General features: G+C 36.4%; 2 protein-coding genes across 7 annotated transcripts in view; both read left to right on the top strand.

Moving 5' to 3' along the window:
- LOC139119221 (carbohydrate sulfotransferase 11-like) overlaps window positions 1-27,730 on the top strand; it is a 233,798-nt gene that overhangs the window by 141,307 nt on the left and 64,761 nt on the right. The gene's annotated exons all lie outside the window — the stretch shown is intronic.
- Window positions 12,525-27,231, top strand: LOC139119085 (uncharacterized). Of its 6 annotated transcripts, none has more exons than XM_070682758.1 (11): window positions 12,525-12,655; window positions 15,007-15,100; window positions 16,317-16,518; window positions 17,748-19,076; window positions 19,548-19,665; window positions 20,038-20,072; window positions 22,909-23,359; window positions 23,968-24,140; window positions 25,138-25,403; window positions 26,090-26,165; window positions 27,169-27,231. In XM_070682758.1, exons 3-9 carry the CDS (start codon window positions 16,399-16,401, stop codon window positions 25,354-25,356), a joined length of 2,445 nt encoding a protein of 814 aa, XP_070538859.1. In that variant the 5' UTR covers window positions 12,525-12,655; window positions 15,007-15,100; window positions 16,317-16,398; the 3' UTR covers window positions 25,357-25,403; window positions 26,090-26,165; window positions 27,169-27,231. The 6 variants fall into 6 exon arrangements, with proteins under 6 accessions (XP_070538859.1, XP_070538842.1, XP_070538829.1 ...); XM_070682741.1 differs by having other exon boundaries at window positions 12,526-12,655; window positions 14,947-15,100; XM_070682728.1 differs by having other exon boundaries at window positions 12,526-12,663; window positions 14,947-15,100; window positions 17,751-19,076.

The following is a 27,730-nucleotide window of genomic DNA, read 5'->3' as shown; positions in this document are numbered from 1 at the left end:
CAGGAATCAATAATACAGGACGAGCTATTTTTGACTTGTTAGTTCACTGATATATCATATGTATGTATCTTTTTATTTTATTTTATTTTATTCATTCTGACATCCAACAGGCATAGCCCAATAACTTGATGCAAACAGAGAAAAGACAAATTACAACATACAGAAACCAATAAAAAAGGCACTAAACAAGTAACAACAGAGACTGACAAACATCAAAAACTCTCGGTAGTAAAATGATTATCAGCAAGAGATAATAAAACAGATGACACTTGTGTTTTAAAAGCACTAAGACTGGTAAACAAATCAATATCAAAACGATAGACACTATTTAAAAGTGACATTGCCCGAGACGAAAAACAATATTTAGACAGGTTAACGCGGGGATTTGGTATCCTGAAAAGGTCAGAAGACCTGAGACGCCTTGGGGGCACAAAGAAAGTGAAGGAGCTATTAATATCTGGACAATCGGTAATGAAATTGACACACTTATGAATAAAACAAAGATCTAAAACTTGACGACGAATAAAAAGAGGCGGAAGTTTAAAATAAGAACATAATGTAAAATAATTATCAACATTGTACTCTATACCCTCCTTAAAACAAAGAAATTTAATAAATTTCTTCTGAACTCGTTCAATTTTGTCAATGTACGACTTCTGGTGTGGAGACCACACTACTGAACAGTACTCAAGGATACTCCTAACAAGTGCAATGTAAATACTTTTTGATGGCAGTGGTATTAGTGAAGTCGCAGCAAGTCCGTTTAATAAAACCGACCAATTGATGTGCTCTTTTGATTGTGCAATTGATGTGATGTACAAAGCTTAGATTTTTGGAGAAGTAAACACCAAGATCCTTGATGACATCAACACGTGTGATTGATTGCTTATAAAGCTTATAATTGGAATGAACCGGAATACGCTTGTTGGAGAATGAAATAACAAAACATTTTTTAAGATTTAGTTTAACTTTCCATGCTTTGCACCAATTACCAAGAAGAGAGATATCTGATTGCAATAGTCTGCAATCCGATTCAGTTTTGATGATCCGAGAAAATTTCGAATCGTCGGCATACAGAAACATGGTCGAATGATGGATAGACATGGGCAGGTCATTGATATGTAAAATAAATAAAAGCGGACCCAGTAGTGAGCCTTGAGGAACACCAGAGGGAACACAAATCTCCGCAGACTCGTGCCCACCGATGACAACCCTTTGTCTCCTACCCTCCAGGTACGAACAAAACCAAGAGAGTAGGTTTCCATGTATGCCGTAATAATTTAATTTGTGAACCAAAAGCTGATGATTAACTGAATCGAAAGCTTTTGAAAAATCGGTGTAAATGGTATCTACTTGAAAACCAGTGTGTATCAGTGTGAAGACACGAAAATGATTACATGCACAGTACAAAGTGAAAGATATTTAGGTTGTCTACCTTTACAAATTAGTGGTCCTGCAAAAAACAATCCTTACAATGGCATTGACAATGTATTGAAATGTGCTGAAGTTTGGTGATGCCGCTGTTTTTTAGCTTAGATACGCAACAAGGGTATAATTAAATACAATTGATAGATAATCATGTTAAGATCTTAACAACTATCGCATTTTCATTGTTTTACCATGTCCTATGACGATGAGAGCATTCTAGCTTACAGATTGAATACTGAGAACATTGACCCTGTATCTCATTAACCAAAGTTACAATCATATAGAGTTGTTCAGCGATAAAGATTGTGAATTATTTACCAAAAGAACAAACAAAATCAATTGACAAACACTTAATAGCAACTGAGTGCGTTTACTGCCACTGACGTGAGTTTATTAAGTCTGTTTATTCAGTTAAGTGAAGGCATGTGACGAATTGCCAACTTTCACAACTCAAAAACGGACGTTTTAATAGCTTTTACGTCACACGGTGGATCTTACAAGGTATCTGCCTGCATATTAGAAGGTAAAGAAGTATGCATTATAAGTAACAAAGAAGAAAAAATAAGATGTCGAGCATCGAAAAGACAAATCAATAATTAGGACACAGACAAATAGAACACACAGACTAGCAACGCGGCATGGCTTTTGTTCCCATGGTAGTCTCGGTAAACTATGGCCTTTTCATATTAAAATGAGCTTCACAGGTGTTAGATATTTTTGGGACCTTTGTTCCTGGTTGATAATTGCACGAGATTATGCAAAAAGTACGACGAGATGGCTTCGTGCTGCCAGTCGCGTAGCAACAATACTTACTTGGTGAGCTCTCAGGGCAGAAACACTGCTTCACGCCAATCAAAACATAACACGCAGTTCATAATCACGTCTTTCAATTACAAACTTTTAACAGACGATATGAGTGACCGTAAACCATTGAGTAAAACCAGACTGTATCGATAGAGGATTTTCAAATTTGGTTGAAACACACTCATTATATATTCATTAAAATGTGAGAGAAATTTTTTAAATGGTAAAACTCACTTTTCTGAAGCTCAAAACTTTCCCGTTTTCGCCAGCACGCCGATTCCGCTCAGCACCACATGACAACAACAGCACAAACTTTGCCGAACATACTTTCGCTTAAAAGTTGGCGAAAATCCGGAAACTACCGAAGGGTGCATGGTCAGTACTCTTCGGAAAAGCGAGGCGAGAGCAATCTGAGGCGAGGCGAACATGGAGGACTTACGTAACCGCTTCACGCATTGAACAATACCCGTTGCCAGTCTGTTTCTCTTTGTCTGTGATTAGGACGAGCTGTTTTTGACTTTTTTAGTTCACTGATATATCCAACGTATGTATCAAAGTGAAGAAACGAAAGTGATATCATGCACAGTACAAGGTGAAAGACATGTAGCTTGTCTACCTGTACAAATTAGTGGTTCTTGCGAAAACACAATCCTTGCAATGTAAACTTGCAGATTGTACAAAGTGATGGCATTGGCATTATATTGCCATGTGCTGAAATTTTATGCCGCGATTTTTCAGAGTAAAATAAGCAACAAGGGTGTAGTTAGAATAAATTGATAGATTATCATGTTAAGCTCTTAACAGCCATCACATTTTCCAGTGTGTTTCCGTGTCCTATGACGCTGACAGTCTTTTGGTGTACAGATGGAATAATCAAAACATTGACCCTCTATCTCATTTACCTAAGTTACAATCGTAAAGAGTTGTTCAGCGGTAAAGATTGTGAATTTTTTATCAAAAAACCAGAAAACTAAATCAAATTGACAAACAAAACAGCAACTTAGTGCGTTTACTACCGCTGACCGTAGTGAATCCATTTATTTAGTTGAGTTAAGGCATCGTGACGAATTGCCAACTTTCACAACTCAAAAACGGATGTTTAATAGCTTATAATTATACGTCACATGATGGATCTTACAAGGTATCTGTCCGGATATTAGAAGTATAGAAGTATGCATGGTAAATAACAAAGAAGTAAAAGTAGGATGGCACGCATCGGAAAGACAAATAAAAATCAATAATCAGGAAGAGCTGTTTTTGACTTTTTTAGTTCACAGATATATCCAACATATGTATCAAAGTAAAGACAAGAAAGTGATTACGTGCACAGTACAAAATGAAAGACATGTAGGTTAATATTACTTGCGAAAACACAATCTTATCAATGTAAAATGGCATATATTACAACGTGATGGTATCGACATTATATTGCCATGTGCTTAAGTGTGATGCAGCGATTTTTCAGCATAAAAAACTCAACAAAGTTAGAATACAGTTGATAGATTATCATGTTATTCTCTAAACAAACATAGCATTTTTCAGTGTGTTTCCGTGTCTAATGACGATGAGAGTATTCAAGTGTAAAGATGGAATTATACGAACATTGACCCTTTATCTCATTTACCTAAGTTATAATCGTATAGAATTGTTCAACGATAAAGATTGTGTAGTATCTACCAAAACAAGAGACAACTAAATAAAGTCGACAAACAAAACCGCTACTCCGTGCGTTTTTGTCGCTGACATGAGTTGTGTGAGTCTGTATATTGAGTAGAGTGAAGGTACTGGGACAAAATGCCAACTTTGACAACTCGAAAACGGAAGTTTTATTAGTTTCTACTCCATAGGGTGAATCTTACAAGGTATCTGTATGCATATTTTAAAGTAGAGAAATATTCATTGCAAGTAACTAAATAAAAAAATGAGACATGATACGCGTTGGAAAGAGAAATCATAAATCAATTATACAGGACGAGCTGTTTTTGATTTTTTTAGTTCACTGATATATCATATGTATGTATCAAAGTGAAGGCACGAAAGTAATTAGACGCACAGTACAAAGTGAAAGACATGTAGGTTGTCTACCTCTACCAATTGGTGGTTCTTGCAAAAACACAATCCTTACAATGTTAACTTGTGTATAGTATACAGCAATGCCATTGACACTGTATTGCCATGAGCAGGAGTTTTGTGCAGCGGTTTGTAGCATAAAATATGCAACAAGGGTATAGTTAAAATTCAATTAAAATGATAAACTCTCAACAACTATCGCATTTTCAGTGTTTTCCGTGTCCTTAGACGATGAGAGTCTTCAAGCAAACAGATGTTATAATCAGAACATTGACCCTCTAACTCATTTACCTAAGTTACAATCGCATAGAGTTATTCAGTGATAAAGATTGTGTATTATTTACCGAAACAAAAGAAAGCAAAATCAAATCGACAAACAAAAAAGCAACTTGGTGCGTTTTGCCACTGACATGAGTTTAGGTAGTTCAGTAAAGTGAAGGCAACGTGGAATATTGCTTAAGTTGACAATTTAGAAGGAAGATTTTGAAACCGTTTATTCTACATATTGAATCTTACAAAGTACCTACAGGTATATAGCAAAATAGAAAAGTATGCATGTTAAGTAGTAAACAAGGACAAAAATGAGACAATACATGTCAATAATCAAAAGTCAATGATACAGGACGAGCTGTCTTTGACTTTTTCGTTCATTGATATATTGAACATATGTGTCAAAGTGAAGGCACGAAAGTGATTACACGCACGGTACAAAGTGAAAAACATTTAAGTTTGTAGCTTTACAAACTAGGGGTTCTTGCAAATACACAATCCTTACAATGTAAACTTGTATATAGTACAAAGTGATGGTATCGACATTATATTGCCATGTGCTTAAGTGTGATGCAGCGATTTTTCAGTATAAAAACTCAACAAAGTTAGAATACAGGTGAAAGATTATCATGTTAATCTCTTAACAACCATAGCATTTTTCAGTGTGTTTCCGTGTCTAATGACGATGAGAGTATTCAAGTGTTCAACGATAAAGATTGTGTAGTATCTACCAAAACAAGAGGCAACTAAATAAAGTCGACAAACAAAACCGCTACTCCGTGCGTTTTTGATGCTGACATGAGTTGTGTGAGGCTGTATATTGAGTAGAGTGAAGGTACTGGGACAAAATGCCAACTTTGACAACTCGAAAACGGAAGTTTTATTAGCTTCTACTCCACAGGGTGAATCTTACAAGGTATCTGTATGCATATTTTAAAGTAGAGAAATATTCATGGTAAGTAACTAAATAAAAAAAATGAGACATGACACGTGTTGGAAAGAGAAATCATAAATCAATTATACAGGACGAGCTGTTTTTGACTTTTTAGTTCACTGATATATCATATGTATGTATCAAAGTGAAAGCACGAAAGTAATTAGACGCAAAGTATAAAGAGTGAAAGACATGTAGGTTGTCTACCTCTACCAATTAGTGGTTCATGCAAAAACACAATCCTTACAATGTTAACTTGTGTATAGTATAAAGCAATGGCATTGACATTGTATTGCCATGACTCGAAGTTTTGTGCAGCGGTTTGTAGCATAAAATATGCAACAAGGGTATAGTTAAAATTCAATTAAAATGTTAAACTCTCAACAACTATCGCATTTTCAGTGTTTTCCGTGTCCTATGACGATGAGAGTCTTCAAGCAAACAGATGGTATCATCAGAACATTGACCCTCTAGCTCAATTACCTAAGTTACATTCGCATAGAGTTATTCAGTGATAAAGATTGTGTATTATTTACCAAAACAAAAGAAAGCAAAATCAAGTCGACAAACAAAAAAGCAATTTGGTGCGTTTTTGCCACTGACATGAGTTTAGGTAGTTCAGTAAGTTAAAGTAAAGTGAAGGTAGCGTGACATATTGCTAAAGTTGACAATTTAGAAGGAAGATTTTGAAACGTTCTATTCTACATATTGAATCTTACAAAGTACCTACAGGTATATAGCAAAATAGAAAAGTATGCATGGTAAGTAATAAACGAGGACAAAAATGAGACGATACATGTCAATAATCAAAAGTCAATGATACAGGACGAGCTGTCTTAGACTTTTTCGTTCATTGATATATTGAACATATGTATCAAGTGAAGGCATGAAAGTGATTACACGCACGGTACAAAGTGAAAGACATTTAAGTTTGTAGCTTTACAAACTAGGGGTTCTTGCAAATACACAATCCTTACAATGTAAACTTGTATATAGTACAAAGTGATGGTATCGACATTATATTGCCATGTGCTAAGTTTAATGCGGCGATTTTCCAGCATAAAAAACTCAACAAAGTTAGAATAAAGGTGATAGATTATCATGCTAATCTCTTAACAACCATAGCATTTTTCAGTGTGTTTCCGTGTCTAATGACGGTGAGAGTATTCAAGTGTAAAGATGGAATTATACGAACATTGACCCTTTATCTCAATCACCTAAGTCACAATCGTATAGAGTTGTTCAACGATAAAGATTGTGTAGTATCTACCAAAACAAGAGACAACTAAATAAAGTCGACAAACAAAACCGCTACTCCGTGCGTTTTTGTCGCTGACATGAGTTGTGTGAGTCTGTATATTGAGTAGAGTGAAGGTACTGGGACAAAATGCCAACTTTGACAACTCGAAAACGGAAGTTTTATTAGCTTCTACTCCACAGGGTGAATCTTACAAGGTATCTGTATGCATATTTAAAAGTAGAGAAATATTCATGGTAAGTAACTAAATAAAAAAATGAGACATGACACGTGTTGGAAAGAGAAATCACAAATCAGTTATACAGGACGAGCTGTTTTTGACTTTTCAGTTCACTGATATATCATATGTATGTATCAAAGTGAAGGCACGAAAGTAATTAGACGCACAGTACAAAGTGAAAGACATGTAGGTTGTCTACCTCTACCAATTAGTGGTTCTTGCAAAAACACAATCCTTACAATGTTAACTGGTGTATAGTATAAAGCAATGCCATTGACACTGTATTGCCATGAGCTGGAGTTTTGTGCAGCGGTTTGTAGCATAAAATATGCAACAAGGGTATAGTTAAAATTCAATTAAAATGCTAAACTCTCAACAACTATCGCATTTTCAGTGTTTTCCGTGTCCTATGACGATGAGAGTATTCAAGCAAACAGATGGTATCATCAGAACATTGACCCTCTAACTCATTTACCTTGCAATCGCATAGAGTTATTCAGTGATAAAGATTGTGTATTATTTACTAAAACAAAAGAAAGCAAATTCAAATCGACAAATAAAAAAGCAACTTGGTGCGTTTTTGCCACTGACATGAGTTTAGGTAGTTCAGTAAGTTAAAGTAAAGTGAAGGCAGCGTGACATATTGCTAAAGTTGAGAATTTAGAAGGAAGATTTTGAAACCGTTTATTCTACATATTGAATCTTACAAAGTACCTACAGGTATATAGCAAAATAGAAAAGTATGCATGGTAAGTAATAAACGAGGACAAAAATGAGACGATACATGTCAAAAATCAAAAGTCAATGATACAGGACGAGCTGTCTTAGACTTTTTCGTTCATTGATATATTGAACATATGTATCAAAGTGAAGGCACGAAAGTGATTACACGCACGGTACAAAGTGAAAGACATGTAGGTTGTCTACCTCTACCAACTAGGGGTTCTTGCAAATACACAATCCTTACAATGTAATCTTGTATATAGTACAAAGTGATGGTATCGACATTATATTGCCATGTGCTTAAGTTTGATGCAGAGATTTTTCAGCATAAAAAACTCAACAAAGTTAGAATACAGGTGATAGATTATCATGTTAATCTCTTAACAACCATAACATTTTTCAGTGTGTTTCCGTGTCTAATGACGGTGAGAGTATTCAAGTGTAAAGATGGAATTATAAGAACATTGACCATTTATCCAATCACCTAAGTTACAATCGTATAGAGTTGTTCAACGATAAAGATTGTGTAGTATCTACCAAAACAAGAGACAACTAAATAAAGTCGACAAACAAATCCGCTACTCCGTGCGTTCTTGTCGCTGACATGAGTTGTGTGAGTCTGTATATTGAGTAGAGTGAAGGTACTGGGACAAAATGCCAACTTTGACAACTCGAAAACGTAAGTTTTATTAGCTTCTACTCCACAGGGTGAATCTTACAAGGTATCTGTATGCATATTTTTAAGTACAGAAGTATTCATGAGTAACTAAACAAAAAAAATGAGACATGACACGTGTTGGAAAGAGAAATCATAAATCAATTATACAGGACGAGCTGTTTTTGACTTTTTAGTTCACTGATATATCATATGTATGTATCAAAGTGAAGGCACGAAAGTAATTAGACGCACAGTACAAAGTGAAAGACATGTAGGTTGTCTACCTCTACCAATTAGTGGTTCTTGCAAAAACACAATCCTTACAATGTTAACTTGTGTATAGTATAAAGCAATGGCATTGACACTGTATTGCCATGAGCTGGAGTTTTGTGCAGCGGTTTGTAGCATAAAATATGCAACAAGGGTATAGTTAAAATTCAATTAAAATGCTAAACTCTCAACAACTATCGCATTTTCAGTGTTTTCCGTGTCCTATGACGATGAGAGTATTCAAGCAAACAGATGGTATCATCAGAACATTGACCCTCTAACTCATTTACCTAAGTTACAATCCCATAGAGTTATTCAGTGATAAAGATAGTGTATTATTTACCAAAACAAAAGAAAGCAAAATCAAATCGACAAACAAAAAAGCAACTTAGTGCGTTTTTGCCACTGACATGAGTTTAGGTAGTTCAGTAAGTTAAAGTAAAGTGAAGGCAGCGTGACATATTGCTAAAGTTTAGAATTTAGAAGGAAGATTTTGAAACCGTTTATTCTACATATTGAATCTTACAAAGTACCTACAGGTATATAGCAAAATAGAAAAGTATGCATGGTAAGTAATAAACGAGGACAAAAATGAGACAAAATCAAAAGTCAATGATACAGGACGAGCTGTCTTTGACTTTTTCGTTCATTGATATATTGAACATATGTATCAAAGTGAAGGCACGAAAGTGATTACACGCACGGTACAAAGTGAAAGACATTTAAGTTTGTACCTTTACAAACTAGGGGTTCTTGCAAATACACAATCCTTACAATGTAATCTTGTATATAGTACAAAGTAATGGTATCGACATTATATTGCCATGTGCTTAAGTTTGATGCAGAGATTTTTCAGCATAAAAAACTCAACAAAGTTAGAATACAGGTGATAGATTATCATGTTATCTCTTAACAACCATAACATTTTTCAGTGTGTTTCCGTGTCTAATGACGGTGAGAGTATTCAAGTGTAAAGATGGAATTATACGAACATTGACCCTTTATCCCAATCACCTAAGTTACAATCGTATAGAGTTGTTCAACGATAAAGATTGTGTAGTATCTACCAAAACAAGAGACAACTAAATAAAGTCGACAAACAAATCCGCTACTCCGTGCGTTTTTGTCGCTGACATGAGTTGTGTGAGTCTGTATATTGAGTAGAGTGAAGGTACTGGGACAAAATGCCAACTTTGACAACTCGAAAACGTAAGTTTTATTAGCTTCTACTCCACAGGGTGAATCTTACAAGGTATCTGTATGCATATTTTTAAGTACAGAAGTATTCATGAGTAACTCAATAAAAAAAATGAGACATGACATGTGTTGGAAAGAGAAATCATAAATCAATTATACAGGACGAGCTGTTTTTGACTTTTTAGTTCACTGATATATCATATGTATGTATCAAAGTGAAGGCACGAAAGTAATTAGACGCACAGTACAAAGTGAAAGACATGTAGGTTGTCTACCTCTACCAATTAGTGGTTCTTGCAAAAACACAATCCTTACAATGTTAACTTGTGTATAGTATAAAGCAATGGCATTGACACTGTATTGCCATGAGCTGGAATTTTGTGCAGCGGTTTGTAGCATAAAATATGCAACAAGGGTATAGTTAAAATTCAATAAAATGCTAAACTCTCAACAACTATCGCATTTTCAGTGTTTTCCGTGTTCTATGACAATGAGAGTATTCAAGCAAACAGATGGTATAATCAGAACATTGACCCTCTAACTCATTTACCTAAGTTACAATCGCAGAGAGTTATTTAGTGATAAAGATTGTGTATTATTTACCAAAAGAAAAGAAAGCAAAATCAAATCGACAAACAAAAAAGCAACTTGGTGCGTTTTTGCCACTGACATGAGTTTAGGTAGTTCAGTAAGTTAAAGTAAAGTGAAGGCAGCGTGACATATTGCTAAAGTTGACAATTTAAAAAAGGAAGATTTTGAAACGTTCTATTCTACATACTGAATCTTACAAAGTACCTACAGGTATTTAGCAAAATAGAAAAGTATGCATGGTAAGTAGTAAACGAGGACAAAAATGAGACGATACATGTCAAAAATCAAAAGTCAATGATACAGGACGAGCTGTCTTTGACTTTTTCGTTCATTGATATATTGAACATATGTATCAAAGTGAAGGCATGAAAGTGATTACACGCACGGTACAAAGTGAAAAACATTTAAGTTTTCTAGCTTTACAAACTTGAGGCTCTTGCAAATACACAATCCTTACAATGTTAACTTGTATATTGTACAACGCGATGGCATTGACATTTTGGTTTAACTGCTCATGGTTCGGTGATTGCGATTACGGATTGAAAGGTAAATAATTTAAAAGCACATATGAATAATATACTATATATATATATATATATATATATATATATATATATATATATATATATATATATATATATACCTCGTGACGAGAACGTGATGTTTATCTAGTCTCTTGAAGTGCAGAGATGGCGAAACCATTAGACCACATATGTGCCCGGATATGCCTACCCACAATTCAGAGCGCAAACGATAGCATGCTTTTCACTTTGTCGCGCTACACATTCCTGTACAGTGTGTCTAGAGTGTCGGAGTATGAGTACCAGCAGTATAGCCATGTCTCGCGGTCGACGAAAACGTCATCGCTGTCTATCCCTCTGATGAAGAAGCAGCAAGACACATCCATGAAAAGGATCAAGACGGCTTTTACAAAAGAATTGTACTTTGGAAAGGTAATGTCATGTCGTATATTAGTTTCTCTTAATAATACAGCAATATGTACGTCATGAGCAAGTACTCTGGGACTGAAGTATTTTAGTTGTTCTAGACTTTATAGCCCACTGGTTTAATTCCCTAATGATCTGTTGATCTGTTTGAAATTTCGAAAAGAAATATCATGGGTGTTAGTTCTTTCTGTCGCTACCACACAAAATGACTAGGTAAGTCGTAGTCTACGGAACTGGAACATGAATGAATCGAATGAATATCGTAAATATACCCTTCTATATCCGATGTTTGAGTCGATATCTAACCAAAACATTTAGGAAAGGAAAAGAAATTGTTTGTAACTGGTAGGCCTAATTTGGGACAAACAGTGCCTATTTCCCTGTGCTCGCACGATATTTACACTAAAAAAGTTCGCGCCCGTATGTTTGCGCGCGTATTCAGTTGTCGCCATTCTGGTCTTCATCACCGGAAGATATCGACAATTAGTGTTCACTTTGGAATTGATGAAGCCCTCTGTGTCCCTGGCATTAGTTCAGGACTTAACTCCTTCAGCTTTGTACGTTTTGGCATTACTTTAACTCTTTGATGAAACTAATTCAAAGTCTTTCCCATCGAAAATTCTAGACCAAACGCAGTTAAAACCGTACATGTGCGTTGAACTGAGCCATTTTGACATGAAATGACCGCGTACATGAAATGTTAGACGGGCAAGGGTTCATTATGCGCTCATTACGCAAGATTAAGAATTAAATGTAACGACCGCCGTTAGCATAGCATAAGCTTTACAGTCATTCCGACAGTGTAAATTGCCCCGGAAAACATGGTCATTCTCCTCGCATCATTTCGGAAGTTTTTACGTGATGTAGGCCTAAATTGCTAATTTTTACAAGTTTAAGCGTAAGATACTTGAAAGGCATAGGGAAAGTGCTTTTTTCGTGAAATTCTGACAGGATCTTCTGTTGTTTGCTAGTATACGAGGATGTCGTTTCCGATCTTGCTCAACCACCTCGACTTTAATTTTTAAACTGAGATGTTGTTTTCGTTGTTGATTGTTGGACCTGGTGATTTACTTGCCTTATTGATATCTGATGCTATCCATATGTACGTACATACAACGTTTCGCAGGAATGACCCGGGCCATGACCTCAGGTATACTTCCCATAATGCAATGTAAAAAATGTCTGCCACTGGATTCGGCTCGTCCATGACAACGTTGCGTTGGTTCTCATCCTTAAAAATGCATTTTTATTTGTTTCAAGCGGATTTCCTATCATCTATGGAGAGGTTTGACGGTGACTATTACAACTTTCACTGCTCTGTTTTTGTTTTCACAGAATGCACCAAAATATCACTGATCCATCGTCCATATTTGTTTGATTAGATAGCGATGTAAAATACCACTGCCAGTGCAGTCTGAGAATTCTACACGTCCGCTTGCCACCGTACCTCCAACCATGATGTAAAAAATAGACCACCATCCATGCTCCGACCCACTCGGAGGTACGGAGGCCAGCGGACTTGTAGGATTCTATAGGCAAAATAAAATTCTGTGGCAGTCAAGCTCTAAATCGTCGCTGAGTTTGCTGCCTTTTCGCTACGTTTGTCAATAATGACACTAGTATCAACATAATTGTCGTCAAGGAATACTGGCAGTTCATGGAAATCGTGAGAATGTATTTTTTTTCCCTTTTTTTTCTTCCTAAATTTCTTTGATTTAGGAAAGTGATTGAAAGTTGAAGTGGTGGAAGGGTACTAGGGTGGGACTTTTCAATCAGACTTTGTCCACTCAGTTCACAGAAATATTTTTTGTGCAGCGGCAGCTTTTCAGCAGAACTTGATGTGTTTGTCATATAATTGCCTCATTTTTATCACTCTGTTCAACAATTTTTGTATTGGTACACTACCCTGTTGAATACTTTTAGCACAGTCACGTGTGATCTATTCCACTCTCGGACTATGCGCCCATAGATGTGTGTATATATGCCTGGGAAAAAACCAAGTCAGGAAACCAAATGGCTATTTCCTATAGGGATTATTCCACCATGACATCTTCAACGTTTGATTTTACTGTGAAAAGTAGCAAGTTCGTCTATCATGTAACCGTCGATCGTTCCCTAGCATTCTCAAAATTCATACCTACGGTAGTACTTAATTTGCTTCAAAAACGCTGGTTTCATGTGATTTTCGGCCGAATTTGACAGACACATTGCCAAAACAAGCGTGGGCAACATTCCAGTCACCTCTTGGGCACCTCCACTTTACTGACGTTGGTGCCACCTACCCATGAGGGGTGACTAGAATTTGCTAACGCTTATGTTTTGGCGAAGTGTCTCTCGAACTCGGCCGAAAATCACACAAAATGAGCATTTTGTAAGCAGATGAAGTATCAGGTATGAATATTTGTGTGATTTTCTGCCCAGTTCAGAAGACACCTCGCCAAAACATAAGGCGTTAACAACCTTCCAGTCACCCCTCATGGATACGCGGCACTAACATCATTAAAGTGGAGGTGCCCAACGTTCACTGTGAGGTGACCGGAATGTTGCTCACTCTTATGTTTTAGCAATGTACCCGTCGAATTCGTCCGAAAATCACACGAAACGAGCGTTTTTGAAGCAAATTAAGTACTATGGATGAATTTTGAGAATAATAGGAAACGATCGACGGTTACATAATAGATGAACTTGCTACTTTTCACAGTAAAGTCGAATGTTGAAGATGACATGGAGCCTGTACGAAATAGCCATTTAATTTCCTGACTTGTTTTTTTTCTCAGGCATATATACACACGTCTATGGGCGCATAGTCTGAGAGCGGAATAGATCTTACGTGACTGTGCTTTGAGTGTCTCAAATTGGTTGTTGCTATCACTGCATGCACTGTAGCTGTCAGTGTCTGTGTTTACAACTTGCCACCCCTGGAGTTACTTCTGCCTGATCAGATATCAAGTTTGAGGTGAATTACACAACTGGCTTGCTAATAACCAATCAAAGTCTCAATATCATCAGTGAACTTGTTGGGTAATTAAAAAGTTTACTGTCCAGCTAGGTGATATAAAAAGCAGCTTGAAGTTGTGTGCTTTTCCATTTGTGATGTATGTCAATTATCATCACGAACCACATCAGTTGCAGATTGCCTAACTCCAGCCCACATTGCTTATGATCTTCATACATTTCAAATATTCTTTCATGAATCTAATTGTAAAGTAAATATTTTTCTTACCTTTTGAATCAAAATTAATGTTTGAGTCCATTTTTCAAATGTTATTAAAAAAATATCCACAAAATAGCAAAATACTATATATCTAAGTATCTCCTTCCTGTTCTAAGGTGTATGAATCCAACAGAAATGTCCATAAACTTGTTAACCAATTGCTAGTTGATTTTTCTTTCAAAAATTTGTTTCCGGGGAGGCCGCCAAAGATACTTGTAAAAGGGTTAAGAAGTTGAAGTAAATTTGGTTTTCATGAAACAGTCTACAAATTGACAACATGCTCATAAAATATTGGAATCCAATGGTTGATGTTCACTTTGTGTTACTTCAGTGTACTACTTTGACACTTTGTTACATTTCAGGCTGGGGTGTTTTTGCATCGAAGCCCTTCGAAAAAGGATCATTTCTGTTGATTTATCCAGGTGAACTCATCAGTGAGGAAGAAGGGGAAAAAAGAGAGGAGGAAATTCCTAGTGTGTTCAGATACTTTTTTTCTTTCAAGGGAAAAACATATTGGTAAGTCACTGCCCTTGTTGTCCCAATATCAAAATGTTTTAAAGGCTAAAGTATCTTTAGCTCCCTTTACATACAATGAAGAGCACCTTTTGGGTTAGTTAGTAGCAGCCATATATGTACGGTAGGTATGTATAAAATATGCATGCATGCTTTCAGCCTATGTACAATATACACTAATTTATTGTAACCCATAAAAAAAGAAACATTCATGTAAACACTCAAATTAAAAAAAATTATGAGGTGAAAATGAAACAAAACTTGACTCAAGATTTGAAAGTATTTGTTTAATGGGGAAGTTTCAGTGTTCTATTATTTCCACATGTGTGACAGATCTACAAGATATATCATATTTTTATCAGCAAGGCAAAATGACTCAGAAAAATTGATATCCCCATAAGAACACTGTTCATGTACATCAACCATTATTGTCACCTTTGAATACCAGAACAATATTCATTAATACACAGAGCAAAAATGAATGCTAATATCCCTCACACACATCATGCATTGTATGGCGGGCAAAGCATTTCATCACACTATCAGGAGTGAAATGGGAATCTGGAGTACAGAACAAAATTACTGAAAAAATAGCTGAAAAATCAGTTATTTGGCGTTAAATACATTCAAAGTCTGGTAGTAATAGCCTATTAATAAATCGCTCATTTTTATATTTAAAGGGACATTAGCTGTAACTATTGATTAATTTTTCACTACTCTGTTTCAATGTATCAACTGTAGAATTTTACTATAATACAATCATCATGACCAATGCCCGGTGTCCTGCTTGCCAACACAGCCTGTTCATGTGAAATGACCGTTGTTATTGTTGATAAATGTAGTCTAGTTCGGACCTGAATACAAAATTTAAACAATATCAATGCAGATTATACTCATATAGGGTTTATTTATGAGCTAAATATTTGGAATTTCTCCATGGTTCAGGGATTCAAACCAGAAACTGCAGAATGATGATATACGGAACAAAGAAAATTAAAAAATGACCAAAGTTACAGCAAATGGATCTTTAATGATTTATGTAATTAGAAAATATCTTAAAAATTGGAAGACCAACTTTGATTCACAGTGAAGGTATTTGATGATAATACTTCAGTGTAGGATTGCGAACATCCTTAGTTAGCATATTTACATCCATAGTTAGCATATTTAGTTCTGTTCAAAATGCCTACTTAGGTCTTACTTTGATTTTAATATGTAGCGTGGATGGTACATCTGAGCCTCTTAAAGGCCCTTGCCTGGGAAGATTGGTGAATCATGAGAGAAAAAGGCCAAATGCAAAGATGCGAGTAATACAAGTTGGTGGTAGGCCATACTTGGCCCTCTTTGCACTAAATGACATCAAAGATGGTGATGAAATCCAGTATGACTATGGGCCAAGAAAACTACCATGGGAAGTTGAGGTAGGAGTATAGATATTGCTTGTATTTTCATAACACAAAATTTACGCAAATTAAGTTCAACTTTAACATTTGCTGAAGCATATCTTTTGGGTGCCAAATGCAAAACTGATTCTGATGTCATCTGTGCTTAGTGAGCTTCTATGGTAATGTTAGTTAACTTACATTTTGTGCAAGAAGCGACATTAGAGATACATAAGGTTTTGGTTATATATTCTGTGTTTTCTTTCCAAATTTCAACATCCTTTATGCAAGCAAAACAGAATAAGATAATTCTAATTGAATTGTGTCGTAGCTTTTTAGCCAATATGGACAATGTGATGATAATTCCACACATGACTTTTTTCAAAGAATCAGAGGTTTGGGTCAGTTAGCTGTAACATGATACACTAGATGCCTGTAGAATATAACTGAAATCACAGACAAATAGAAACAGACTTGAAACGCGGCACTATGTGTGATGTTATGGTTGTCTCGATAAACTATGGCCTTTTCACATTAAAATGAGCACAGGTGTGAAACTTTTGGCTAATTTTGTGCGTGGTTGATAATTGCACGACATGTGAAACGTAGGATGAGATGTCTCAGAGTCGATGGCGTTGTGCTGCATGTTGCATAGCGACCATGTTTGCTTTGTGTGCTTTCAAGGCCAACACTGCTTCATGCCAATCAAAACATGATCAGCAGCTTCATAAACACTTCCTCCCATGGTGAACTCAGTGTAGGAGACAATATGACAGACAGTAAACCATTGAATAAAATCAGACAGTATCGATAAAAGACTTTCAAATTTGGTTCAAATACACTCACTATATATTCATAAAAATGTGACAGTATATTTTAACATGGTAAAACTTATCTCCCGAAGCTCAAACCTTTTCCCTTTTTTGCAAGCACGCCAATTTCGCTCAGCACTATATGACAACAACAACATAAACTTTGCCATACATACTTTCTCTAAAAAACTGGCAAAAATGTGGAAACTACTGAAGGGTGCGTGTTCGGAACTCTTCAGAAAATAGAGTTGAGAACTACCTGAGGTGAGGCGTACATGGAGGGGATTATGCAACCTATTCTCACCTTGAACAATACCCTTTTCTAGTCTGTTTCTCTTTATCTGTTCCGAAATCCAAAGCTGATAATTAATCAGTACAACAGTGCATTTTTATCACAGGAAACACATGCAGGTATTAGATTAACTTCATATTATGCTTTTTTTGTTTTATTCATAGAAGCAAGTCAAAGAAAACAGCACCTCTTTCAAGGAAGAGTCCAATGTTGTTTATGTTGCTGGACAAACTTATGAATACAAATCTAATGAAGCTGTTGACAATACTAAGAACAACACTAATGAGATATCAGATACAAAGGGACACACGGAAAACTTATCAGACACAAAGGAAGATACTGATGAGATATCAGACACCATGAGAGACATCAATGAGAAAGCAGATACCAAGGAAGACACTGTTACCAAGGAAAAGATTGGTGAGAAAGCAGATAGCAACGAAGACAGTAGTAAGATAGCAGATAGCAAGGAAGACATTAGTAAGATAGCAGATACCAAGGAAGACAGTAAGATAGCAGATAGCAAGGAAGACATTAGTAAGATAGCAGATAGCAAGGAAGACAGTAAGATAGCAGATAGCAAGGAAGACAGTAAGATAGCAGATAGCAAGGAAGACATCAGTGAGATGACAGATACCAAGGAAGACAGTAAGATAGCAGATAGCAAGGAAGACATTAGTAAGATAGCAGATAGCAAGGAAGACAGTAAGATAGCAGATAGCAAGGAAGACAGTAAGATAGCAGATAGCAAGGAAGACATTAGTAAGATAGCAGATAGCAAGGAAGACAGTAAGATAGCAGATAGCAAGGAAGACATTAGTAAGATAGCAGATAGCAAGGAAGACAGTAAGATAGCAGATAGCAAGGAAGACAGTAAGATAGCAGATAGCAAGGAAGACAGTAAGGCAGCATATAGCAAGGAAGACAGTAAGATAGCATATAGCAAGGAAGACAGTAAGATAGCATATAGCAAGGAAGACAGTAAGATAGCAGATGGCAAGGAAGACATCAATGAGAAAACAGATAACAAGGAAGACAGTAAGATAGCAGATAGCAAGGAAGACATCAGTGAGATTACAGATACCAAGGGAAACATTAGTAAGATAGCAGATAGCAAGGAAGACAGTAAGATAGCAGATAGCAAGGAAGACAGTAAGATAGCAGATAGCAAGGAAGACAGTAAGGCAGCAGATAGCAAGGAAGACAGTAAGATAGCAGATAGCAAGGAAGACAGTAAGGCAGCAGATAGCAAGGAAGACAGTAAGATAGCAGATAGCAAGGAAGACAGTAAGGCAGCAGATAGCAAGGAAGACAGTAAGATAGCAGATAGCAAGGAAGACAGTAAGGCAGCAGATAGCAAGGAAGACAGTAAGATAGCAGATAGCAAGGAAGATATCAGTGAGATGACAGATACCAAGGAAAACATTACTGCGATAGCAGATACCAAGGAAGATATTGCTGCAATAATAGATTTGACACTGACAGAACCAGTGGTATGTCATTGTATAAGAATTTTGGAAGCTTTGTCTCAAAGCTATATTAAAAAAATTCTAATGTTAATTCAGCTTCAGTATCTGTTACCCAGCAGTTAGGAAACTCATCAGATTCTTTTGCATCCATGCACATCTCATTTTACCATGGCAACAATTAAGGGTGTTAAATGTATGCAACTCAAAATGTGAATATACCACTACAGGGACAATTTGAGCAGAAATGTTGTCATGTTCATTCATCTAAGGATGCGATCAATTTACACCTTTTTAAATGCTGATGGTAAATTTGCAGGGGTACACATTCTTTGAAATCATACAATCCAAAACAATATACGTATTCTGACAATAGTTCAGGTCTCGCAAAATATAACAAAATGAAACAGTACCGGTAGTATCATGATTTACTACTACTTACAATATGACACTGGCTGTATTACTAACATGGGCCTGTAATTGTGCTTGAATTTGTAGGTATGTTCAGAACAAGATGCAGGTACATGTAATGTTGTGAAGTTGAAATGTTATATATGTGACCAGGAGTTCTTCTGTAAAGAAGATCTTGAAAACTGTCAGCAGTATCATTCAGCAGGTAGGCCAGTATAAGTGTACTCTTCAATATATAGGGGATGATTGGAATATTGATTAGTTACCTATGCCTCTTACAAAACTATATTGTTTACTGGTGTATCTTTCATTTGCTAAATGTGAGTTTGATTGTACATCCATGGCAAGCATTCAGGCAAAAATTACACAACATACATGTATATTATTTTGTTCTAAAACTTGACCATTTTCAGTCCATATCTGGTTTTTGAAAAAAAAGATGCCCAAAGTAATGACATTAGTGTAATACCATTTTTATCAACATATGCCATCATTCAGAGGTGGACATTGAGTATATCTGTATTTTAAATGTTTATTTTGAGTTATTTACAAACTTTTAATGGCCTCTATATTTTAGGTGTATGTTTCCCAAGTGGACCATACCCAAGAAAAGTAAGTCATCCATTGATAACACTGACTTTTTAACTAATGAATGGTTATAATACTGTCAAATCATCTCATTCATTCACCACTCCTTTTGAAATGATCAGTGGTATATATTGTACCTGGTAAAATGGAAAGTATTGTTTCTACAGTCCTTTCAAGTTACATTTTACATGTATCTGTGCTCTTAAGAAATCTCAAAGTAATATATTTCCTGCCTATGACTTATTGGATGATGCCCCTTTCCCTGTTTATAGTACATGATATGTGACTTATATTCACCTCAAAAGAAAGTAAAACAGGGTGAGGGCCAGAAATTGGATGATTGTACACATTTAGTTCTGTTTGTCAATGTGTCCATCCAGAGCTGTTTCTTTGAGTTATGCCTGTACACATTTTTTTTCAAACTCAACTTGTAGGAAATGTGTCTCTACATTCTAGCCATGTTGGCACAGAGACCATGTACCGGTACAGTGATCATGAAATCTTATCTTTTATTGTTCTACCGTACCTGCTGAACAGCACAATTTTATTGTAATTTTGGGCCTTGTGTGTGAAAGGTACACTTCTGGCTAATGATATTTTTTTTATGTGTCGGTCCATCTGTCCATCTTTCCCACAAATTTTTGTGGAGCTCATAACCATCTGACCAAAATCTGTTGACTTTTAACGTTTTAATAGAATATTTAAGTAATCATCTAGAACTGTAAATGGATATCAATAGAATTCATATGAAAAAACAGCCAAAATAGGCTCATTTTAGTCACTTTCATCCATTGATAGTGCGCCAGCAGCGATTCAAAACATTGTGCTAAAGCAGAAGTGACTTGGGAACATTGGGCGCCCCCCCCCCCCCCTCGACAGGCCAGGATCTATTCTAATATTGCACAACTAGTTTTCTGAAGTCTTTTCATTTCACCTGGTCACAGAAGGATTGGAAATTTGGAAAACAGCTTTACCCCATTCCTTTGCCAACTCTGACTATGCATCCACCTGCCTGATAGCCAGCCATGTCAACTACATGTCTGCTACTGAGAAACTTTACCTTGGTGCCAAATAAAGTTCTGCCTACATATGAGTCCATGTTTTTGAATCTCTGCTAGCGCACTATCAATGAGTGAAAGTGACTAAAATGAGCATATTTCATTTCAGTGTTCCCATACAAATTGTATTGACATCCATTTATTAGCAAGTTAACCTTTCCCTTGATTACCCATTTCATGGTTTTTTTAAATAGGGTTGGTACGTAAGCAGGGATTTTTAGTCCCCTTGGACGAAGTCCAGGGGGCTTATAGATTGGGTCATGTCCGTCTGTTCGTCCATCCGTGAGTCCATCCGTTCACGCAGATATCTCAGACATGCCATGGTCATTTTCTTTCAAACTGCGCACAAGGATAGTACCCTACCCCATACAGATGCACATCGATTTGTTTCACAATGGTCCTTCATAGACTCCCATGTATAAGGCCAAGAAAAATACAAATTTAGTTTCTCATCGTATTCATATTGCAAAAAGGATGCAGTGACACAGTTTTTAGTCCCCATAGATGAAGTCCAGGGGGCTTATACCGTAGATTAGGTCATGTCCGTCCGTTCGTCCATCCGTTCGTCCATCCGTTTACCCAGATATCTCAGACATGCCATGGTAATTTCTTTCAAACTTTGCACAAATATAGTACCCTACCCCATACAGATGCATGTCGATTTGTTTCACAATGCGATCAAATTTGGCCGTGTCAGAGGACTTTTTAGTTTACACCTCCATAAACTCCCATGTACCGGTATAAGATCAAATTTGGCCATGCATGTTAGAGGACTTTTAAGTTTACACCTCCATAGACTCCAATGTACCGGTATGAGGCAGTTCTCCATAGACTTCCGTGTATAAGGCAGTTCTCCATAGACTCCCATGTATAAGGCAGTTCTCCATAGACTCCCATGTATAAGTCAGTTCTCCATAGACTCCCATGTATGAGGCCAAGAAAAATAAAAATTTAGTTTCTAATCGTATTCACATTGCAAAAAGGATGCAGTGACACAGTTTTTAGTCCCCCCCCCCGATGAAGTCCAGGGGGCTTATAGATTGGGTCTTGTCCGTCTGTTCGTCCATCCATGAGTCCATCTGTTCATGCAGATATCTCAGACATGCCATGGTAATTTCTATCAAAATTTTCACAAGGATAGTACCCTACCCCATACAGATGCACGTTGATTGGTTTTGTGATACGATCCAAGATGGCCGCCAGGCGGCCATTTTGTCATGATTTTTTTTGTATTTTCAGCCATAACTGAGGCATGTCTCAACCGATTTCTTTCAAATTTTGGTACAAGGGCATTGATCTATGTCATACCGTACATATGCATATTGATTTTTGTTGTAATATGATCCAAGATGGACCGATTTCTTTCAAATTGGGTACAAGGGCACAGATCTTTGTCATAGCAGCCATTTCGGTACGATTTTTTTTGTGTTTTGAGCCATAACTCAGACATGTCTCAACTGATTTCTTTCAAAATTGGTACAAGGACATATAGACCTTAGTCATACATGAGAATGTTGATTGTCGTTGTAATAGATCCAATTATATGGCTACCAATGGCCATTTTATTGTTCCATAAGACAATTCAAGATGGCCATCTGACTGGCATTTCACTGCCAGTTTCCCATTTTGTTTAACAATACAATCAAAGATGGGCACCTGATGGGCATTTCGCCTCCTGTATTTTATGGCTAAACAGGGCTCGCACTTTAATAATGAATATCCAATGTGAATGACTTTACTTACTGCAGGGACTGTGACCTAATTGTGTACAGATGAGGTGATTACTTTGTCTACTGTTACAGGGAGGGAGATGGAGTCAAAGAATATTAAAGATGACTGGAAGAAAAATGAAGACAGTCAACACAATCAAATTTTCTAAAGAAGACCAGATTGCTTCAGGCAGCAGAGGGAAAGTGTACCTTGGTAGTTATAATGGACAGCCAATAGCAGTTAAGAGAATAGAAACAGACAAACTGATGGAGAATGAACTGAAAGTTTCCTCTCTGTTAGACAACAAAGTCGTTGCTAACATATTACCGCAGATCTGTGTTGAAAAAGATGAGGACTTCACATACCTAGCTTCACAGCTCTGTGAATATAACCTAAAGGAAGTGGTAGAGCAGCCCACATGCTCATTTCAACTAACAAGTGACTATTGCATGGAATTATGTTGTGATTTTCTCCAAGGAATTCATAATCTACATGGATTAGGAATAATTCACCGTGATATTAAGCCGGAAAATCTTCTCATTGGTAAGTGATAGATTCCTTTGCTCCATGTATCACAAGACAAATGTTTCTTGGAGCTATGTACTGTGTAGGTCTGGCCAAAATGGACATTATATGCCTTCCTATTAAAGGAATTTGCCTTTTTCAATTTGGATCTACCGGGTATATTTTCAGATCCCATTTGGTAAATATAATTTGGCATCCATCATCTATTTGTCTGCCTGCCTGCCTGCTTGTCTGTCTGTCTGTGTCTGAGTATTAAATGTATGTCTGTCTGTCTGTATGTACCGGTATGTACAAATGTATGTAATGTTCGTACATACAATTACGTACATATGTATGTACCTGTGTGTTGATCTGTCCAATGCAAATACATGAGCACTGCTGCACATTTCACTTGGCACTTTGTGTGAAGATGTTTACGTTATTGCAGATGGAGTTTGTTTAAATGAAGTTGTCATTTCATACTAAAATTCTCAATGAGCCATAATCTCTGTAATCTACATACAGTAATACCCTATGAATTTACAGAGCAACGTAGAATACAAATTTCACATCTGTCACATCTGTCAGTCTAGAGAAAATTCCTGGTTTAATGTTTGATGTAAAGCTTTATTTGTTTTAATCCATAGACGTGATGGGAAAATTGCATGTTGCTGACTTTGGAGTGAGCAAGGTCTTACACCTTGGGAAGACTACAATAGTGACAACGTTTGCAGGAATTTGTGCATGGATGGCTCCAGAGGCATGTGATGCATTTTTTACTGGGTGTGAGTTTCAATACAAGAAATCTAGTGATGTACAGGTATGAATGTTGATATAGCTTTTTTATTGCTACATTTACGGAGTCCTACAGATCAAGCTGAACTATTTTTAACCACATGAAAGTCAAACCCATTGAATATGAATAATAAGGTATAGACATCCAATAAGGTATATGCGTGTACTGCCTGTGTGGTCAGTGTCTCCCATGGTCACATATGTATACGGTAGATGTGGTCAAGTACATCTGCGATACAGATACATGAGTATTCTGCCTATGTAGTCAGACTGTGTCTCCCATGGTCACACATGAATTGATTTGGCCAGGTAGACATCCAATACATATACATCAGTATATTATAGAAATAACGGGTGATGCGCTGACCATTAACGTTTATTTGTTGGCAAGGGCAAGAAGAAAGCCAAAAATTAATGGGCAAGACTAGCGGAGCCTGTTAATTTGGTTTTCCTTGAGCCCGCGCCCATAAGTAAACGTTATTGTTTAGAGCAGAGTCTGTTATTTCCATTATATTATAAGTGAACAGAGAAGACCTTCAAAATTTGAGAAAATTCCTGGAGCAAACGACAACTGGGCCCCAGAAACTGAGCACTACGCGACGCACTGTCACGTGCGCTGTAAAAAATTGGCAAATTCTGAGATGTTTTCAGAAAAAAGTATCTCAACTTGACCTACAAGTGCTCCATTTTATTTTGTAATTGTTTATGATTTACATTTGAGCTGTAAAGTTACGATACTTTGAGTTGTTAATCTTATTATTCATATTCACGAGCATGTAAACAAACCATTACTTGTATTTGTGGTCAGTCACGTGGTTCAGCTCAACCAATCAAAATGCGATGGGCAGGGCATGGTAATATAATTGCTGTTAAATCTGCTGTAAGCAAAGTATGAATTGCTAGCACATTTAATGCATGATTTCTTAAAGGCCAGTCATACAGTCAGGCTTTAGTAGTCTTCCAAGAACGTGATTATCCCAAGGTTTATTGTATCACTTAATTTGTAAATTTTTCCTTAAAAGGTTGCTGGATGTATCCTGCACTACATTTTAAGTAGGGGACATCATCCTTTTGAGAGCACCTCTCCATTTAATGATGACCTTGTTGGGCTGCGACGAAATATTACCAGAGGATGTTACAAGATACATCCACTCCATAGTGTTCCTTCTGAGTTGAGATTACTCATTGAACAAATGATACACTCTGAACAAAAGAAAGACCTGAAGTTGGAAAATGCTTAGATATTTTCAAGACAATTTCGGCTAAAAGATATAACAAACAAATGAACGTAAGTAACTAACACTGCTATCTACCTGAATCAGACCATTCTTATGTTTATTTCATATTCATCCCTAATTTGCAAAAAAAGCTTTCCAAATTGGTACATGTACAAGTACCTAGTACTTGATATCAGTGTGTGTGTGTGATACAACGGTAAGTCAGCCATTTTGTTGCATTTTTGTGATATTCCTCAAGTCATTTCTGTCAAATATGATACACGGATAAAATTATTTGCCATATAGACATAAGTAAATTTGGTTTAGGATACAACCTGATGTGGCAATTGGACATCCATTTTATCACAATTTTCACATGTTCAGACCCATTGCACAATTTACATATCTGAACTTTGATGGGAACATTGGCTCTCCACTTTAGTATAATTTTTTTCTGTCCAGAGTCATTACCATAAAGGTAATGTACCATACATTTTGTAGATACAGATTGATTTATTTTGTGACATCTTCCAATCTTGCCACCATCCAAATACAGGAATATGTTAATCAGAAGGAAAAACTTAATGTTTGGGAATCCAAGGGCTTGCTGAAGATTCATAACTGAAACACATGTATTTTGCTGCTGCTGTCATTGAAGAAATGTTGTGCTTCAATGCTTCCAGAGAGAAGATAGAACAAATTTGCATGCATGATTCTGATGAACTAGAATTGTCATCATTGCTATTATTTTCCCCAGGCAAAAGTCAGGCAGGAAGGCAACAAGAACAACCCACAACCATCGCCTGTGTTAGTCTGTCCAACAACAAAACAAGGTATGTGAAAGAACTCTGCCTAACAAAGTTTTATGTATGGTCTACCAGAGGTCTAAACCAAGTGTCTTGTCTTCTTAAATAGTGTTTATTTGAAGATTAATTTGTGCTGTTTGGATTTTTAGCTCGGTGCTTACAGAATCTGTTGTCCATCTGTCAGCTGAGAGCAATATCAGACAACAATATCAGACACTTCTCTTGCTGGTATTCATACATTAAATGGCGAAAGAGCAATACTGTATATTATAATTAAGTATGCTCTACATTTCCATGTACGGTTAAAGTCCAATGATTGGAGGCAGCCATTCTGTTATCATCAGACCAGCTTTGATGGAATAATCTTATAAAGAAAAGGCATGCAAACCCAGCTTAACTATTTAATGTGTCACCGTAGGGCCGTCTGATATGTTCATTGGTAAATAAGCAACTTGTCCATGAGAAATTGTAAATAGGAAAGACTCATTTCATTTTATTTCCCTGAATTGTATATTTGTTGGATTTTGTCAAGGAGGCTATATATTAATGAGTGAAGCTTGAAAAAAATGATATGTATCTCAAATTGTGTCATTTCCCAAACCAAACTCTAGAATAGGTATTTCCACATATGGATCTATGTTTTTAAGTGTGTGTGCATCTGTCAAAAACCAGCATCACTAACATGTCTTGATTGAATCTGTCAACGTTATCACAAAGACATTACATTACCAACTTACCATATGCCATGGATAGTCTGTCAATTTCTTTTGTTATCATCCAAGTTCAAAATAAATGGTGACAACCAATCTAATATATTGCAAAATGTCTAGACCTGACAAACATTGATGTAAAAGTAAGCCAAAGGGTCGAACAATGTTGACTTCTTTCTGCAATCAATTCATTCAGTATTAGAGCAGGGAATCTGTTACAGTTGAGTTAATTGGACTTTATCATTGGAATTGATAAACTTATGTAGATAGTCACATTACTGGGCTATGTTAGCATGTTGTCTGCTATTTTTTACCCATAGATTCTGAAGAAAACACTCTCCAGTCAGAATGAAGTGGTTGCTAATATATCTGAGATCATCATGGTAAGTCCCTGCCATAACACTGAACAAAATTGAAAAGTAGCTAACTTAAGTCTGATTTACAAGGACAATGTACAGCTGAACCTCTTTTATCTAAACAAAATTGAAAAGGAGGTTTTTGCACCAAGCAATAGCCAATAGCAATGTTAAGTTTGCATTTAAATGACTTAAACGTTATATTAATAATGATATCTAAAGTTGCTATCATAAGTAGCTGTATCTGACTGACACTTACAATTCCAGTTTGAGACTTGCACATTTGATATACTTTCATCATCCCTCTCTTCACAGTATTATGTATTTCTTCTTAATTCTTAAATTACAGAATGTACAACGGTAATTACTGATGATGGTTAAGTTTATAATGTGCATATCAGATTCTACTGGTAGTCTTAGTTACTAAGGGTTGCATAAAGTTGTCTTCATAGTGGACAAGCACAGAGACCAATCATTGTCTCAAAGTTTTGGATGACCTTGAAATTTCTTTTTTGTGTGTATGAGA

The sequence above is a fragment of the Ptychodera flava genome, chromosome 2 (genome assembly GCF_041260155.1).
Source record: "Ptychodera flava strain L36383 chromosome 2, AS_Pfla_20210202, whole genome shotgun sequence".
Taxonomy (NCBI): domain Eukaryota; kingdom Metazoa; phylum Hemichordata; class Enteropneusta; family Ptychoderidae; genus Ptychodera; species Ptychodera flava.
Note: the sequence above shows the minus strand (reverse complement) of the source record. Positions and strands in the feature narration are given on the sequence as shown.

Excerpts from the sequence above, each read along its gene's own strand:
- LOC139119085 (XM_070682720.1), top strand. The coding sequence starts at position 12,549 with ATGTCTGCCACTGGATTCGGCTCGTCCATGACAACGTTGCGTTGGTTC. Across the intron at positions 15,101-16,316 it reads TTCAAGGGAAAAACATATTG|CGTGGATGGTACATCTGAGC; the intron begins GTAAGTCACTGC and ends TTTAATATGTAG. Across the intron at positions 16,519-17,747 it reads AACTACCATGGGAAGTTGAG|AAGCAAGTCAAAGAAAACAG; the intron begins GTAGGAGTATAG and ends TTTTATTCATAG.